At 40.1% G+C, this 13,441-nt stretch overlaps 2 protein-coding genes across 3 annotated transcripts; one reads left to right on the forward strand and one right to left on the reverse strand.

The window, feature by feature from the left end:
- Window positions 1-3,321: 3,321 nt before the first annotated feature.
- si:dkey-51e6.1 lies at window positions 3,322-4,139 on the reverse strand. Its single transcript, XM_061077533.1, has 3 exons — window positions 3,921-4,139; window positions 3,566-3,690; window positions 3,322-3,474 (listed from the first exon to the last, which is right to left on the reverse strand). The coding sequence occupies exons 1-3, from the start codon at window positions 4,060-4,062 to the stop codon at window positions 3,382-3,384; spliced, it is 360 nt and encodes a 119-aa protein (XP_060933516.1). The 5' UTR covers window positions 4,063-4,139; the 3' UTR covers window positions 3,322-3,381.
- A 2,249-nt stretch (window positions 4,140-6,388) lies between these two features.
- Window positions 6,389-13,188, forward strand: sele (selectin E). Of its 2 annotated transcripts, none has more exons than XM_061077606.1 (18): window positions 6,389-6,458; window positions 6,572-6,644; window positions 6,771-7,169; window positions 7,291-7,395; window positions 7,645-7,836; window positions 7,948-8,139; window positions 8,665-8,850; window positions 8,959-9,165; window positions 9,421-9,612; window positions 9,724-9,915; window positions 10,008-10,193; window positions 10,654-10,839; window positions 10,948-11,154; window positions 11,415-11,606; window positions 11,718-11,909; window positions 12,159-12,338; window positions 12,425-12,554; window positions 12,653-13,188. In XM_061077606.1, exons 1-18 carry the CDS (start codon window positions 6,456-6,458, stop codon window positions 12,711-12,713), a joined length of 3,075 nt encoding a protein of 1,024 aa, XP_060933589.1. In that variant the 5' UTR covers window positions 6,389-6,455; the 3' UTR covers window positions 12,714-13,188. The 2 variants fall into 2 exon arrangements, with proteins under 2 accessions (XP_060933589.1, XP_060933591.1); XM_061077608.1 differs by having other exon boundaries at window positions 6,596-6,644.
- The last annotated feature ends 253 nt before the right edge of the window (window positions 13,189-13,441 follow it).

The raw sequence follows: 13,441 nt of genomic DNA on the forward strand, positions 1-13,441 counted from the left end.
GAGAGTTTCTGGCCAAACTGGCAGAACTTGAGAGAACTGCAGAAAGAGTAGCCTGCTACTTAGTAAAGGGTCTGAATACCTCAATGTGATTTTTATCATATTTCAAATTTTCTGTAAATAAATTCACAATAAATTCTTGCATTTTTTTGTTTTTTTTATTTGAAATTATATTTAGATCCGTGGCTGAAAAAGATCAACTTGAAATATTTTAGCACGAGGCTGCAGTGCAACAAAAGGTGAACAAGGTGAAGGGGTTTGACATGTAACTGGATGTCATTAACCATTTAAAGTACACTATTTGTACTCACTTCCGCCATCTCCAACATACAAAGATCTTGCAGGTACCTTACTGTAATTGACATGGATGTTAAGGACTTCAGATTGTATTTAAATCAGTTAAGGAAAGGGTGGTATTTATGCTTGTGAAGAGTCGGGAATTTCTATTGGCTCTATAACAGACTCCATAAAGTCAGTGTCTATTGTTTTCACTGATACGATCTTGGATAAAGCTCTTCGCCTTTGCTGCATCTTTGTTTCCCGACAGTCCGAGGTGTTTGCTGCCGCTGCTGCAGGAAAGGAGGGACTTCTTGTTTAGGAAACAAGACTACGCCTGATGCTTGTCTCTCTTCAAACAATGTTATTTGTAGCACTTGTTACAGTATGGAAGAACATATCAAATTATATTTTTGTATATATTTTATACATGACCATTTTCAATGGGTAAATTTTGAACAGAAAATATATATATAGTCATTCATGCCATAGGACAATTTTGAAAGAAATGAAAGAAAGTGTTATTTAATGGTGTGGTGTCTGTGGGATTGTAAAGGTTATAACGCCTCATTGACAGATTTTATCAATAGATAAGTCTAATGTTTCTTTTTAAAATAAATGCCATTAAATCCCAATTATAACATGTGTTTTCCAAGAAGTGGGTTGAGTTAATTGCCATTGAACCTTACTCCCTCCTGGGCTGACCTCCCTGTTTGTAGATAATAGAAAGGTTATCAGTTTACAGGAAACTGGCTCCGGATTTGGAGCTGAAACAGGAAGGAAGATCACTTTTTGGCTTTCTTTATTTTTTAAGGTCACAGGGTAACTGCCAAATTGCAGTCAGCATCGGCGTTATGTTAGGTCTGCCGAAGGGTTCAAGGCGCATGGAGCTTTCGCCGGTGTGTCGACAGTATCTAATTCTATTCCTGTAGTCTGCAGATTGTAGCGCCACGCTTCCGTGGAATGTTTTCTCTTTAACTCACCAGGAAGGTGAATCACAAGGTAAAAAGGGAGGTAAGAGCAAGCATGTGATCCACTTCTGGTGTACTTGTTTCGTTTAAGATGTGAGAATGTCATGTGGGAACTCCAGAGGAAAAGGAAGTAGACTCTTCTGCATGGGAAAATCCACAGTATACAGTACTGCTCATAAGTTGTAGGCACTAAAAGTGGATGCTTAAAATGAATGATTCAAAGAAATGTCATCAATGTTTTTTTAACTAAAAATTCACACAGAGTATAGTCAGACCGTTCTCCTCTGCATACTTCGCTGTAGTTACTCGGCAGGTCGGTTGTCCCAAAAATGTGAATCTCTCTATCTTCTGTCTCTTCCTGGCTTTCTACAAATTTTAAACGTTTTAACTCCATAATTAAAGAAATGTAAAGTCTATGTGAACTGCGACAGATATGAAGATATATCAGAGCCGTAGAATTACTTACACTTCCCCATAATTGAAGATGAAGAGAAGTAAGCAGAAGAATGACCCAGGAAATATCGCATCTCCCAAAATACAAGCAGAGACAAGAAGATATCCATTTTCTTCATATTCCCAAGCAGAGTGTATTGAGATAAATTCTAACTGGGTGTTTGAATACTATCACATATCATGTTGGTCTTGGTTGTAGTTTAATTACAGCTAATATCAGTATTGAATTGATGAGAAAGAACTACAACACAGAGACATTACAAAACCTGCACACCACCATATTTTTCAGAAAGACAGAATACCGATAAATTTACCTTAATATATAAGACTGACCTTAGCATATTTAAGGCCTATAGTAATCAATATATCAATGTTTTTTAGACATTTCAAGACCCTGTTGAAACCCTACTCTTCGTGTTATTCAAGAGTTTCCCTGTGCTGTTGCCTGAATAAATGTTGCAGATCTCTTTGTGTTGCTTGTCTCTGAAGTGTCTGAACGTTGACAGTTTCAACTTGTGCAAAGTGAAGGTTTACAAATACAGAACCAGAGATTCTCTTTTTACAAGATTTCACATCAGCCTCCTTTTTAAAGTAATGTGAAGATCCCAGGTACGGACAAAACATCTACTTCTATTTCAAAAATAGAGCTGTAACTGTCCAAGAAATTAAGAAAACCCAGAACTGGAATTTCCATTTGACGAAGCTCAAGCAGTTCTTCTCTTTGGTACAGACGGAAATATCTGAACTTGGGTGGCATAACATTTTTGCAACCGTTAATGGTGCCCAGAGGATGAACCCTTCAACGATGCCTTGACTTCTCCACTTGTGCAGAAACATGTCAATGTGATTCATTCACACATTCATGGTTCTCACATGACAGTTCATGATGACTTTAGTGACCCCAGACCTTTCCTCTAGCGCCTCCATGAGGTTCAAGTCTGTGATTTTAGCAGAAATGTATCAATTACTATATAACACTATACAATATAACTTCTCAGGGAATTTGGTACAAATTAGTATGAATTCAAAGTTTTCTTTCTGTGAAAGCTTTTAGAAAGTTTTGTCAGAATCTTTTATTCTATTTGTAACATTGTTAAGGGAAGTGCTACACAAAATAAAGCAGACTTCTCTTTCTCTTTCAATCATTTTTTGATTATTCTTATCTTTGACGTTTAGATTCCAGGCTCTTATTTATTATTGTTATATTGTCCCAAAGCCCTGTGGACCTTTATCATTATGCACTAACAAAAGTCAAAAACCGTGTTGGCAATTGAAAGTGCTTTTTATCTGTCTCTTATTTTCTAAACCAGAAACTTTCCCTAATGATAACAGGATATGTTATTTATTCTATTCAGTCCACCCTTTCCTGTGTGGACTTTACCCTTGGCACATGGCTTGCAATTGTGATTAGGGCCAACTAAACCCAGACTAAAATGAATCGTTTTATTTTAAGGGAGTTTTTTTTTACCAGAGTCACGTTTTAGGAGAATGACAATACTAAATGTTGAGTTGTATTATAAGAAATCCAGTCATATGAGTCAGTATTGCTGCTTTCACATGATCCAAAGTAAACACTAAGAGGCAGAGTGGTGTATCTGAATCAAATGATGTTTGGACAGAGGGCTCAAAACATAACTCTGTGCTTTTTTAATTTTGGAACTTATAAATAAAGGCAGACATTTTACTATTTTTTGTCATCAGACCAGGTGATCTCGTAGCTGCTGAAGGCATTCTTCAACTTCTCTGCCGACACGGAATGGTCTGCTTTGCCAAAGGCCTGGAAATGAGTCAGAAAGCACAGATATGATCACATCACAAATATAGCTGCGTACTCATCCTTTAATGCTTTTACAATGAAATGAACTTACAGTAGATTCCCCGAACACCCTGAGTTTCTTCTCTTGGCTGTTGTGCTCTATCTTCCCTCCTCCGAGGCATTTGCACTCCATCCCCAGGGCCTCCATAGCTGGGTTGACCTTCTCAAATATGTGATCTGTCAATAATTCAAGTCAAGAGACACAATATGATTTAGTTGCAGCACAGTAAAATATGCAAATGTAGCATTTTACAACATGGGCATTATGGACTTTTCATAATGCAGATATTAAGCTTGAGAAGTGCCTGATCTGTGTATTTGTTATGCACAGTGCACATATTTGCAGAATGCACCAAAAGACAAAGGGTTATATCAGCCCATGCTGCAAACTACAGGGACCAACTTACTGTGATACTCTGCACTTTTTGTGCCTCGGACTATGTCTTTGTGCACATCGACATCTTTCACTTTCACTCTGACCAGGATGTACTTAAAGGTCCCTTCTGGGTCGATCTCCACCTCGGGGACTTTAGCTAGAGCATCTGCCATAGTGATTGTAGCTCGAGTCAACGCACCGGAGGATCTGGAACTGCTCACAGGTTGACAGACAGAGAACAGACAACATGGTGCGTGGTTTATTTTGGATCAGCACGTCAGCTCCATGTCTTAAAGAGACAGACCGTGTCAGCTGCGCCCCATCATTGCGCACGCGGGCGACCCCTAACGGCAGCAAGGAGCAATTTGTTTATGGCAGAGAGAGGAGTTCGCGACACAGAAATATAGGAATTAATAAATAGAAATAAAAAAATACATGAATAAATACATGTAGAAATAAATGAATGAGTGTAGAAATTAATGAATGAATAAATCTATTAACAAATATTGAAATTCCCCTCTTCATCGCAAACTGCATTTATTTATTTATATGTTCGCAGAAATGATTAAACGAATAAATGCTGAAATAGCTACTTACTGAATAGTGTAGAAATTAAGTTAGTACAGAAAGTATATTTCATCGCATACTGTATTTATTTATTTAAACTCATATTTACTATATGGAGACTTTTAATTTCATGGTTGTACCTGATTTGTCATTTCAGAGGTGAAGTTGGTAGAGATGTAGTTTTGACTCGAGGACACTTCAGAAGTCAATGTGATGGATGTTTTTGCCTTGAGTGCTTGAACCTCACTTCAGTGAATTGTCTCTAACTAGAACGACACTCAGTAGAGTGTACCTCTGACAATAAGGCCCAACAGTCACCTCCTGAAACCAAATTAAATTGACTAGATTCAGGTATTTATAGGGCTCCGCACCAAACTGCACACACTCATAAATAGCAGTCAACCTGTCTTTTATTCACCATTCTCTATAGAAAAAAAGTAGAAAAACAACATCTCATAATTTTGTAGAACGAAAAAAAAAGAAGAGATCTGCCCTTTGATCAGAATCCGCACCAACATTTGATTGGTTCTTCATTAACCCATACCACATCTTTCCATCAAATATTGTGGAAGTGTTTGGTGTTTTCTTGAAACACTGTCTTATGTTCACATTTGTACTTAAAACAAAGATCGATCAAATTTTTAGTGTGGTAGAGGGTGTTTTATTGTTGCATACTGTCATAGTAATGTCATTTGGTAGTATTACCCACATAAACTTTATTTGCTGTTCGGAAAAGCGCATAAAACCAAACAGCTTTGTTTCTTATTGAAGCTGAACTCCCTCGGGTCTTATTCTGTGCAAGTTAATTAGAGAGTTTATATTCTTCATCTGAGGAAACCCTGGAGGTTCAGAGGCGTCAAGTAACAAAGGCTTCTGTCTGGTGTGCCGGGTCAGAGAGGAAGGACATGACGTGTCACTTCCAGAAACCGTGGCAGCCAGCAGCCGCCACCTCAGGTCCTGCACCGGACATTTCCTGCCCCTGAGTGCTCATAAAAAATACCCGTAATATTTGTTGGTTGCCACAGCGTTGTTGTTCTTTCTCTCTCTGCTCTTTCATTGTTTGATGAGCACATCCTTTGACAGGACATGTCAATTCAGTTTTTCTTCAAAAAGAGTTAAAAGCAAATTCCAGTATTAGTCAGTCAGTTGGTCCCTTTTGAATACTTTGTACTTCATAGCCATAAAAACTGCAGTTTCTCTCCCAATTATCTTTTCATGCATGCTTGTGTGAACATGCAATCCCTAAGAAACTTATCATTATTCTTGTTTGCTGCAGTTTACATGGTCTTTTTACATAAGTGCTATAATTTGCCAAACTTTTAAATAAATTATCAGAACAGAATTTCTTAAATCATTCATCATTTAAATCATTTTCTTAAGTAAAAACATTAAATATTTATATTATGATGATGGCTATTGATTAATGTATTAATGATCTGGAGTAACTTCTTATTATTTAGAGAATACATTCATGTAAAACAATGCATCATATTTCATAATATGTGGTTCGGATGAAACTGTAAAAGTCAAACAAAGTCATTGTAAAAGTAAAGCATATAGAATATCCCTCTGCAATGTGAGCATAAATACTAAAGTAATGTATAACTGAAATATAATTAAATGTAGTACTAATTGAAGTAAATAGTAGTTAATACTTAGTCTCCACTTGTAACAACATCAACATTAATGATGAAAATTGCCTCTTTAACAGGAGAATCTACTTGAAAAGGAATTTTTGGTTTCATAGTGAGGACATACAAAACAGAGAGGGAAAGTTTCCAAGTCCCCCGGTGGGATGGGGTAGTGTTGGAGTGGGTGTGGGGCTTTCCAATAAATAGCTGATTGTGACGAAAGGTTCCAGGAAACCTGAAGCAGGCCGATGAAGTGTATAAAAGCCAGCGCCTCCGCACATCTCACTCAGAACCAACTCATCCCCACACACACTGAGAATAATTAGATACTATAAGTCTTCAGTAGGTCCTTAGACATATCACTTAAAATGGTGAGTGCAGATGTAACTATTTAAATGCAGTGGTCTTAGTGCAAATCATTTAATGGTTTGCTTTCTTGTCAACGAATTTATACTAATGCAACATTTTTACTTAATTTTTACAGGAGTTCTGCTTTGGATTATTTCAGACACGTGGATCCAAGACCTCATGGATCAGCCAGATGCTTCTTTGTTCAAGTATGTAAATTAAATGCAGAGAAGAATCTTTACTCTCCTACTTTCAACTTTTTCTTTCTGGATACCCATTATTTAAATTCCCCATTACCAGCTTACAATCTAATAACGTCTTTCTTCTCTCCTCAGTGCTGTGCATGTGGACTACTGTGGATAGCTGGTCTTACTTCTACTCCAACGACACTATGAATTGGGAGGATGCTAGATCCTGGTGCAGGGAGAACTACACGGACATGGTGGCCATCCAGAACCAGGACGAGATCGGGCATCTCAACACCTGGCTGCCCAGGCAACCCTTTTACTATTGGATTGGGATCCGCAAGATCAACAATGTCTGGACCTGGGTGGGCACCAACAAGGCTCTGACAGCAGAAGCAACCAACTGGGCAAAGGGTGAACCAAACGGCAAGCGGCAGGGTTCAAAGCAGAGTGAGGACTGTGTCGAGATGTACATAAAGAGGGAGAAAGAGCCAACCAAGTGGAATGATGAGATGTGCTGGAGAAAGAAGACCGCTCTGTGCTACTCGGGTGAGCAAACGTTTGGACTCATGGGATATGTATTAAACAGTTGTAGGATATACTGTTGTTGTGGTAAAAGAAAAGCTCAGAGAAATATGCAGGGTATGTAATGTGCTTCGTCTTTCCCCAGCGGCCTGTAAGAAGGACTCATGTGACTATGGAGACTGTGTGGAAACCATCAACAGCCACACGTGCGCTTGTTTCGAGGGTTTTTATGGAGAGAAGTGTGAAAAGGGTAAGAAAATCAATAATGATGTTTTAAGTTGATGTTACTAAAGTGACTTAAGTAGTAAAGTTAAGTATTTAATGTAGCACCCTTCTCTGATCAAACTCACCAAGTGTTTTACATCATTAGAATAACACCAGAAAGTAGCATCACAGAATAAATGTATGAAATAAAAAACTGTGAAAAACATGAAAAAGACGCTGCACAGATTTACAGTTAAGAGTTGATATTTAATTGTCTTATTTTCTCTGTTGGCAGTTGTTAAGTGTGACAAGGAGGAGATAACTGTCCCTTATAAAGGAAGTGTCAACTGCACTCACAAGTATGGAAACTTCTCCTTTGACTCATTGTGCGAGTATTCCTGTGAGGAAGGATATGAGCTGAGTATGGTGAGACCCCTGAGATGCACTGGCTCCAAAGAGTGGTCGGAGCAGCCTCCTACATGTGAAGGTGAGTTGAGCTGTAATGCAAAGCTAAAAAAATTAATGATATTAAATATGTAACAACACCCAGAGAAACAGAGTTTTATTTTCACTGCTGAAATGTCCCTGTCATTTACAGCGGTCCAGTGTCCGGTGCTGACTCGTCCTGAAGGAGGATCCATGGATTGCTTCTCTCCTCTGGGCGACTCCAGGTACCAGTCCACCTGTGTGTTTGCCTGTTACGAGGGCTTCGTCCAAGCTGGTTCCTCCTCTGACACTCTGCAGTGTGAGGCATCAGGAAGTTGGAATGCTTCGCAGCCGTCTTGCGTTGGTACGCTCACACATTTCTTTTTATTGCCTCAGTTGTTTGTTTTTACAAAGGAAAAGCTGTGTGATTTTAAGTTGTTACATGAGGCTGCTTATTGACCTCCGCTATTGCACCTAGGATGGAGGGCCCCTCTATGGCCCCTGATATAGAAATTCTCTATTCTTGATTCCGTAAGATTAACATTTAAGTCATTCATAGTTATTAGCTATATTGCTTTGAGCAAAGCCACACATCATTGAATATGGTTTGAAAATAGTCCTTCAAGCATATTGTGTTCTTCTAAAAAGCTTAGAAAACAGAAATTCTAACATTTTTTGTTCATATTAATTGTTAGTATTGTTTGTAAGTGACTAGTTTTTTTTTAAATATATAAATAAATGAAAACAAATGACAGGACCCGGGCACTTAGCCAGTTAGATCGATCCGCCCCTGAATCCAACACCCTTAAAGTGATTGAGAGCATTCTTTTTCTGTTCCTTTGAGACAACCAAGTTAAATGTACTTTTTGTTTTTTTGTCACGCTGTTAGCAATCACCTGTCAGAATCCAGAGGGAGCTCCTCACCTGATCCCCACATGCAGCAGCTCTTCCTCTGAGCTGCGGCTAGGCTCTACCTGCAGCTTCGACTGTGGAGCTGGCTTTGTGCTGCAGGGAGCCGACACCGTCCTGTGCTCTGGTGACGGGCGGTGGAGTAGAGCCATACCTACCTGCAAAGGTATGGAAGCATATATTCACACATATCTCTACGTGCAGCACCACATACACTGAGCTTTTTCTCTGCCTACTTTTTCAAGTCGTGACGTCTCTTTCACTTCTTTTGTAGAAATGGAATGTCCTGCCCCCGAGATTCCTACAAGTGGCCGCATCTTCTGCAGCCTCCCTCTGTCTTCACCTGCTTCTCCCGAGACCCCCCATCCACTTGGTATGGTCTGCAATTTTACCTGTGACGAAGGCCACAAGTTGGAAGGTGCTCCCAGCATGGAGTGTGAGGATCCAGGCCAGTGGACCTCCTCACCACCCACCTGCACAGGTATAGATATGTAACCTTTTTATGATGTTTTAAGTTGATGTTACTAAAGACACTTAATTAAGTAAAGTATTTAATGTAGCACCCTTCTCAGATGAAACTCACCAAGCGTTTTACATCACTAGAATAACACCAGAAAGTAGCGTCACACAATAAATGTATGCCATCAAAAACTATGAAAAACATGAAAAAGAAGATAAAAATGCACAGATTTACACGTAAGAGTTGACATTTAATTGTCTTGTTTTCTCTTGGCAGTTGTTAAGTGCAACAATGAGGAGGTAACTGTCCCTTATAAAGGAAGTGTCAACTGCACTCACAAGTATGGAATCTTCTCCTTCGACTCCTCGTGCGAGTATTCCTGTGAGGAAGGATATGAGCTGAGTATGGTGAGACCCCTGAGATGCACTGGCTCCAAAGAGTGGTCGGAGCAGCCACCTACATGTGAAGGTGAGTTGAGCTGTATTGCAAAGCTAAAAAAATTTATGATATTAAATATGTAACAACACCCAGAGAAACAGAGTTTTATTTTCACTGCTGAAATGTCCCTGTCATTCGCAGCGGTCCAGTGTCCGGAGCTGACTCGTCCTGAAGGAGGATCCATGGATTGCTTCTCTCCTCTGGGCGACTCCAGGTACCAGTCCACCTGTGTGTTTGCCTGTGACGAGGGCTTCGTCCAAGCTGGTTCCTCCTCTGACACTCTGCAGTGTGAGGCATCAGGAAGTTGGAATGCTTCGCAGCCGTCTTGTGTTGGTACGCTCACACATTTCTTTTATTGCCTCCGTTGTTTGTTTTTACAAAGGAAACGCTTATTGACCTCCGATCTTGCACCTCTGCCTTTGCAGCTGTGCAGTTACCTGCTAGCCCGACGCTGGAGAATGGCTCCGTCAGCTGTGGACCCCCAGATATGAAGTTCATCTACAGAAACACCTGCAGCTTCAGCTGCGGCCCTGGCTACCACCTGGTGGGATTGGGCACGGTGACATACACATCAGCGGCTGATTGGGGTGAAAACATTCCTCGCTGTGAAGGTGAGGGTGCTCTTTAAATGTAATCTAATCAGTGACGGATCTAGAATAGAGGGCCCCTCTTTGGCCCCTGATATAGAAACTCTCTATTCTTGATTCAGTAAGATTAACATTTAAGTCATTACTTGTTCACCGTTAGCTATATTGTTTCGAGCAAAGCCACACATCATTGAATATGGTTTGAAAATAGTCCTTCAAGCATATTGTGTTCTTCAAAATAGTTTAGAAAAAAGAAATTCTAACATTTTTTTTTATATTAATTGTTAGTATTGTTTGTAAGTGACTAATGTTTTAAAAAATACATCAATAAATGAAAAGGAATGACAGGACCAGGGCACTTAGCCATTTAGAACGATCCGCCCCTGAATCCAACACCCTTAAAGTGATTGAGAGCATTCTTTTTCTGCTCCTTTGAGACAACCAAGTTAAATATACTTTTTTTTGTTTTTTGTTTTGCTGTTAGCAATCACCTGTCAGAATCCAGAGGGAGCTCCTCACCTGATCCCCACATGCAGCAGCTCTTCCTCTGAGCTGCGGCTAGGCTCCACCTGCAGCTTCGACTGTGGAGCCGGCTTTGTGCTGCAGGGAGCCGACACCGTCCTGTGCTCTGGTGACGGGCGGTGGAGTAGAGCCATACCTACCTGCAAAGGTATGGAAGCATATTTTTACACATATCTCTACGTACAGCACCACATACACTGAGCTTTTTCTCAGCCTACTTTTTCAAGTCGTGACGACTCTTTCACTTCTTTTGTAGAAATGGAATGTCCTGCCCCCGAGATTCCTACAAGTGGCCGCATCTTCTGCAGCCTCCCTCTGTCTTCACCTGCTTCTCCCGAGACCCCCCATCCACTTGGTATGGTCTGCAATTTTACCTGTGATGAAGGCCACGAGTTGGAAGGTGCTCCCAGCATGGAGTGTGAGGATCCAGGCCAGTGGACCTCCTCACCACCCACCTGCACAGGTATAGATATGTAGCCTTTTTATGATGTTTTAAGTTGATGTTACTAAAGTCACTTAATTAAGTAAAGTAAAGTATTTAATGTAGCACCCTTCTGAGATCAAACTCACCAAGTGTTTTACATCACTAGAATAACACCAGAATGTAGCATCAAACAATAAATGTATGCCATAAAAAACAATTAAAAACATGAAAAAGACAATAAAAATCCACAGATTTACACTTAAGAGTTGATATTTAATTGTCTTGTTTTCTCTTGGCAGTTGTTAAGTGCAACAAGGAGGAGGTAACTGTCCCTTATAAAGGAAGTGTCAACTGCACTCACAAGTATGGAATCTTCTCCTTCGACTCATCGTGCGAGTATTCCTGTGAGGAAGGATATGAGCTGAGTATGGTGAGACCCCTAAGATGCACTGGCTCCAAAGAGTGGTCGGAGCAGCCTCCTACATGTGAAGGTGAGTTGAGCTGTAATGCAAAGCTAAAAAAATTTATGAAATTAAATATGTAACAACACCCAGAGAAACAGAGTTTTATTTTCACTGCTGAAATGTCCCTGTCATTTACAGCGGTCCAGTGTCCGGTGCTGACTCGTCCTGAAGGAGGATCCATGGATTGCTTCTCTCCTCTGGGCGACTCCAGGTACCAGTCCACCTGTGTGTTTGCCTGTGACGAGGGCTTCGTCCAAGCTGGTTCCTCCTCTGACACTCTGCAGTGTGAGGCATCAGGAAGTTGGAATGCTTCGCAGCCGTCTTGTGTTGGTACGCTCACACATTTCTTTTTATTGCCTCCGTTGTTTGTTTTTACAAAGGAAAATCTGTGTGATTTTAGGTTGTTAGGCCCCTCTATCGCCCCTGTTATAGAAAATATAAAGGGAGGCCAATTTTATGTCCAACCTCCATCACAATATATATCCCAGGTGGCAATACGTAGCCTTTTTATCTGCTCCTTTTGTTGTTTTGACGTGGTCACAAAAAATTAGATGTGGCTAAATTATTCTTTTCCCTCAGCTCTAAGGTGCCCGTCGCTCGAAGCTCCAGAAAATGGTCACATCAACTGCTCAAACAGCGAGTCCGTGTTCAACACTCAGTGCTCCTTCACGTGCACCCCAGAATACTCACTGGAGGGGCATGAGCTGCTGAACTGTGATCGCCATGGCAACTGGACTGGGGAGAGACCCACCTGCCAAGGTAAAAACTGAAATTGGTATTAAGGAATTTATAGAGAAGTTTGCATTTGAAAGGTCAAATCATTTACATTTGTAATGTTTCCACAGCTTCCCCATCCAAGTTGAGTGCTATAACCTCTGGTGTGGCAGCAGGGGGCACTCTGCTAAGTGGTCTGTCCCTTGCTGTTTGGATCCTGAAACGACTGAAACAGAGGAATGACACATTTGAGCTGAGCAGGTTAGATGAGCATTGACTTTTCCAAAGCCATTTAGTTTTTTCATAAAAAGTAAGTTAAATTGCAGTGCTCATCCTCTTTTGTTTGTCTTTTCTCACAGTAACTCCGACATAGAGGCCCCTCCCCAGGTCTACAAAAACAGCCTTGACAGTCTCATATAGAGATACACTCAGGATCTTCAGGGCCAACTTAGGACAACGATAGGCTGTGTGTCTTTAACTTATCTGTGTGTGAGTCACCGGACATAGTAATGTCCTCAATGTGAATCCTCTTTGTTTGTATATAGCTTGTTTGAGTTTGATAACAGGAAAACCCCAGTATGTCAAAGCTATCAGTGGTGAGAAGAAATGTTTTCTTTAGAACTTTCCATTCATTTCAATGTAGTGTTGTTCAGACATGTACACTAAATCCTCCCAAGGGGGATTCTATATAGAGCATATTGTTCTGCAGCTTTACGTACATGATGGAAATATGCTTCTATTCATGTTATTGCAAGTGTTACATAACATTGTGAGTGTGGTTGGACTGCTGTGTTATTGCCGACCTGTGAATACTTTTCTATATTGATTCCTGTATTTATATACCTTTTTATTTAATGCATTTGAACTGTTAATAAATATGTATGAATCAACCTTATTCATGTGTTGCTTTTTAATAGATATTTGGGTCACATGAAGAGAAACCTTCAATGTGTATTTTGTCATTTATCTTGTTTTAATGCTCGTATAGATCGATGAGTCTCAAATAAAGCTAAATAAATTCACAATCAGAATCAGAATCAGAAATCTGTTATTGGTATAAATATATCGATAAATATATTTTCATATACAGGAAATTGACTTGGTGTGGTTGGTGCAGAGGACATAAAACAACAATATATACAAGTAGA

This window comes from Limanda limanda, chromosome 9 (assembly GCF_963576545.1).
Source record: "Limanda limanda chromosome 9, fLimLim1.1, whole genome shotgun sequence".
In the NCBI taxonomy this organism is placed as follows: domain Eukaryota; kingdom Metazoa; phylum Chordata; class Actinopteri; order Pleuronectiformes; family Pleuronectidae; genus Limanda; species Limanda limanda.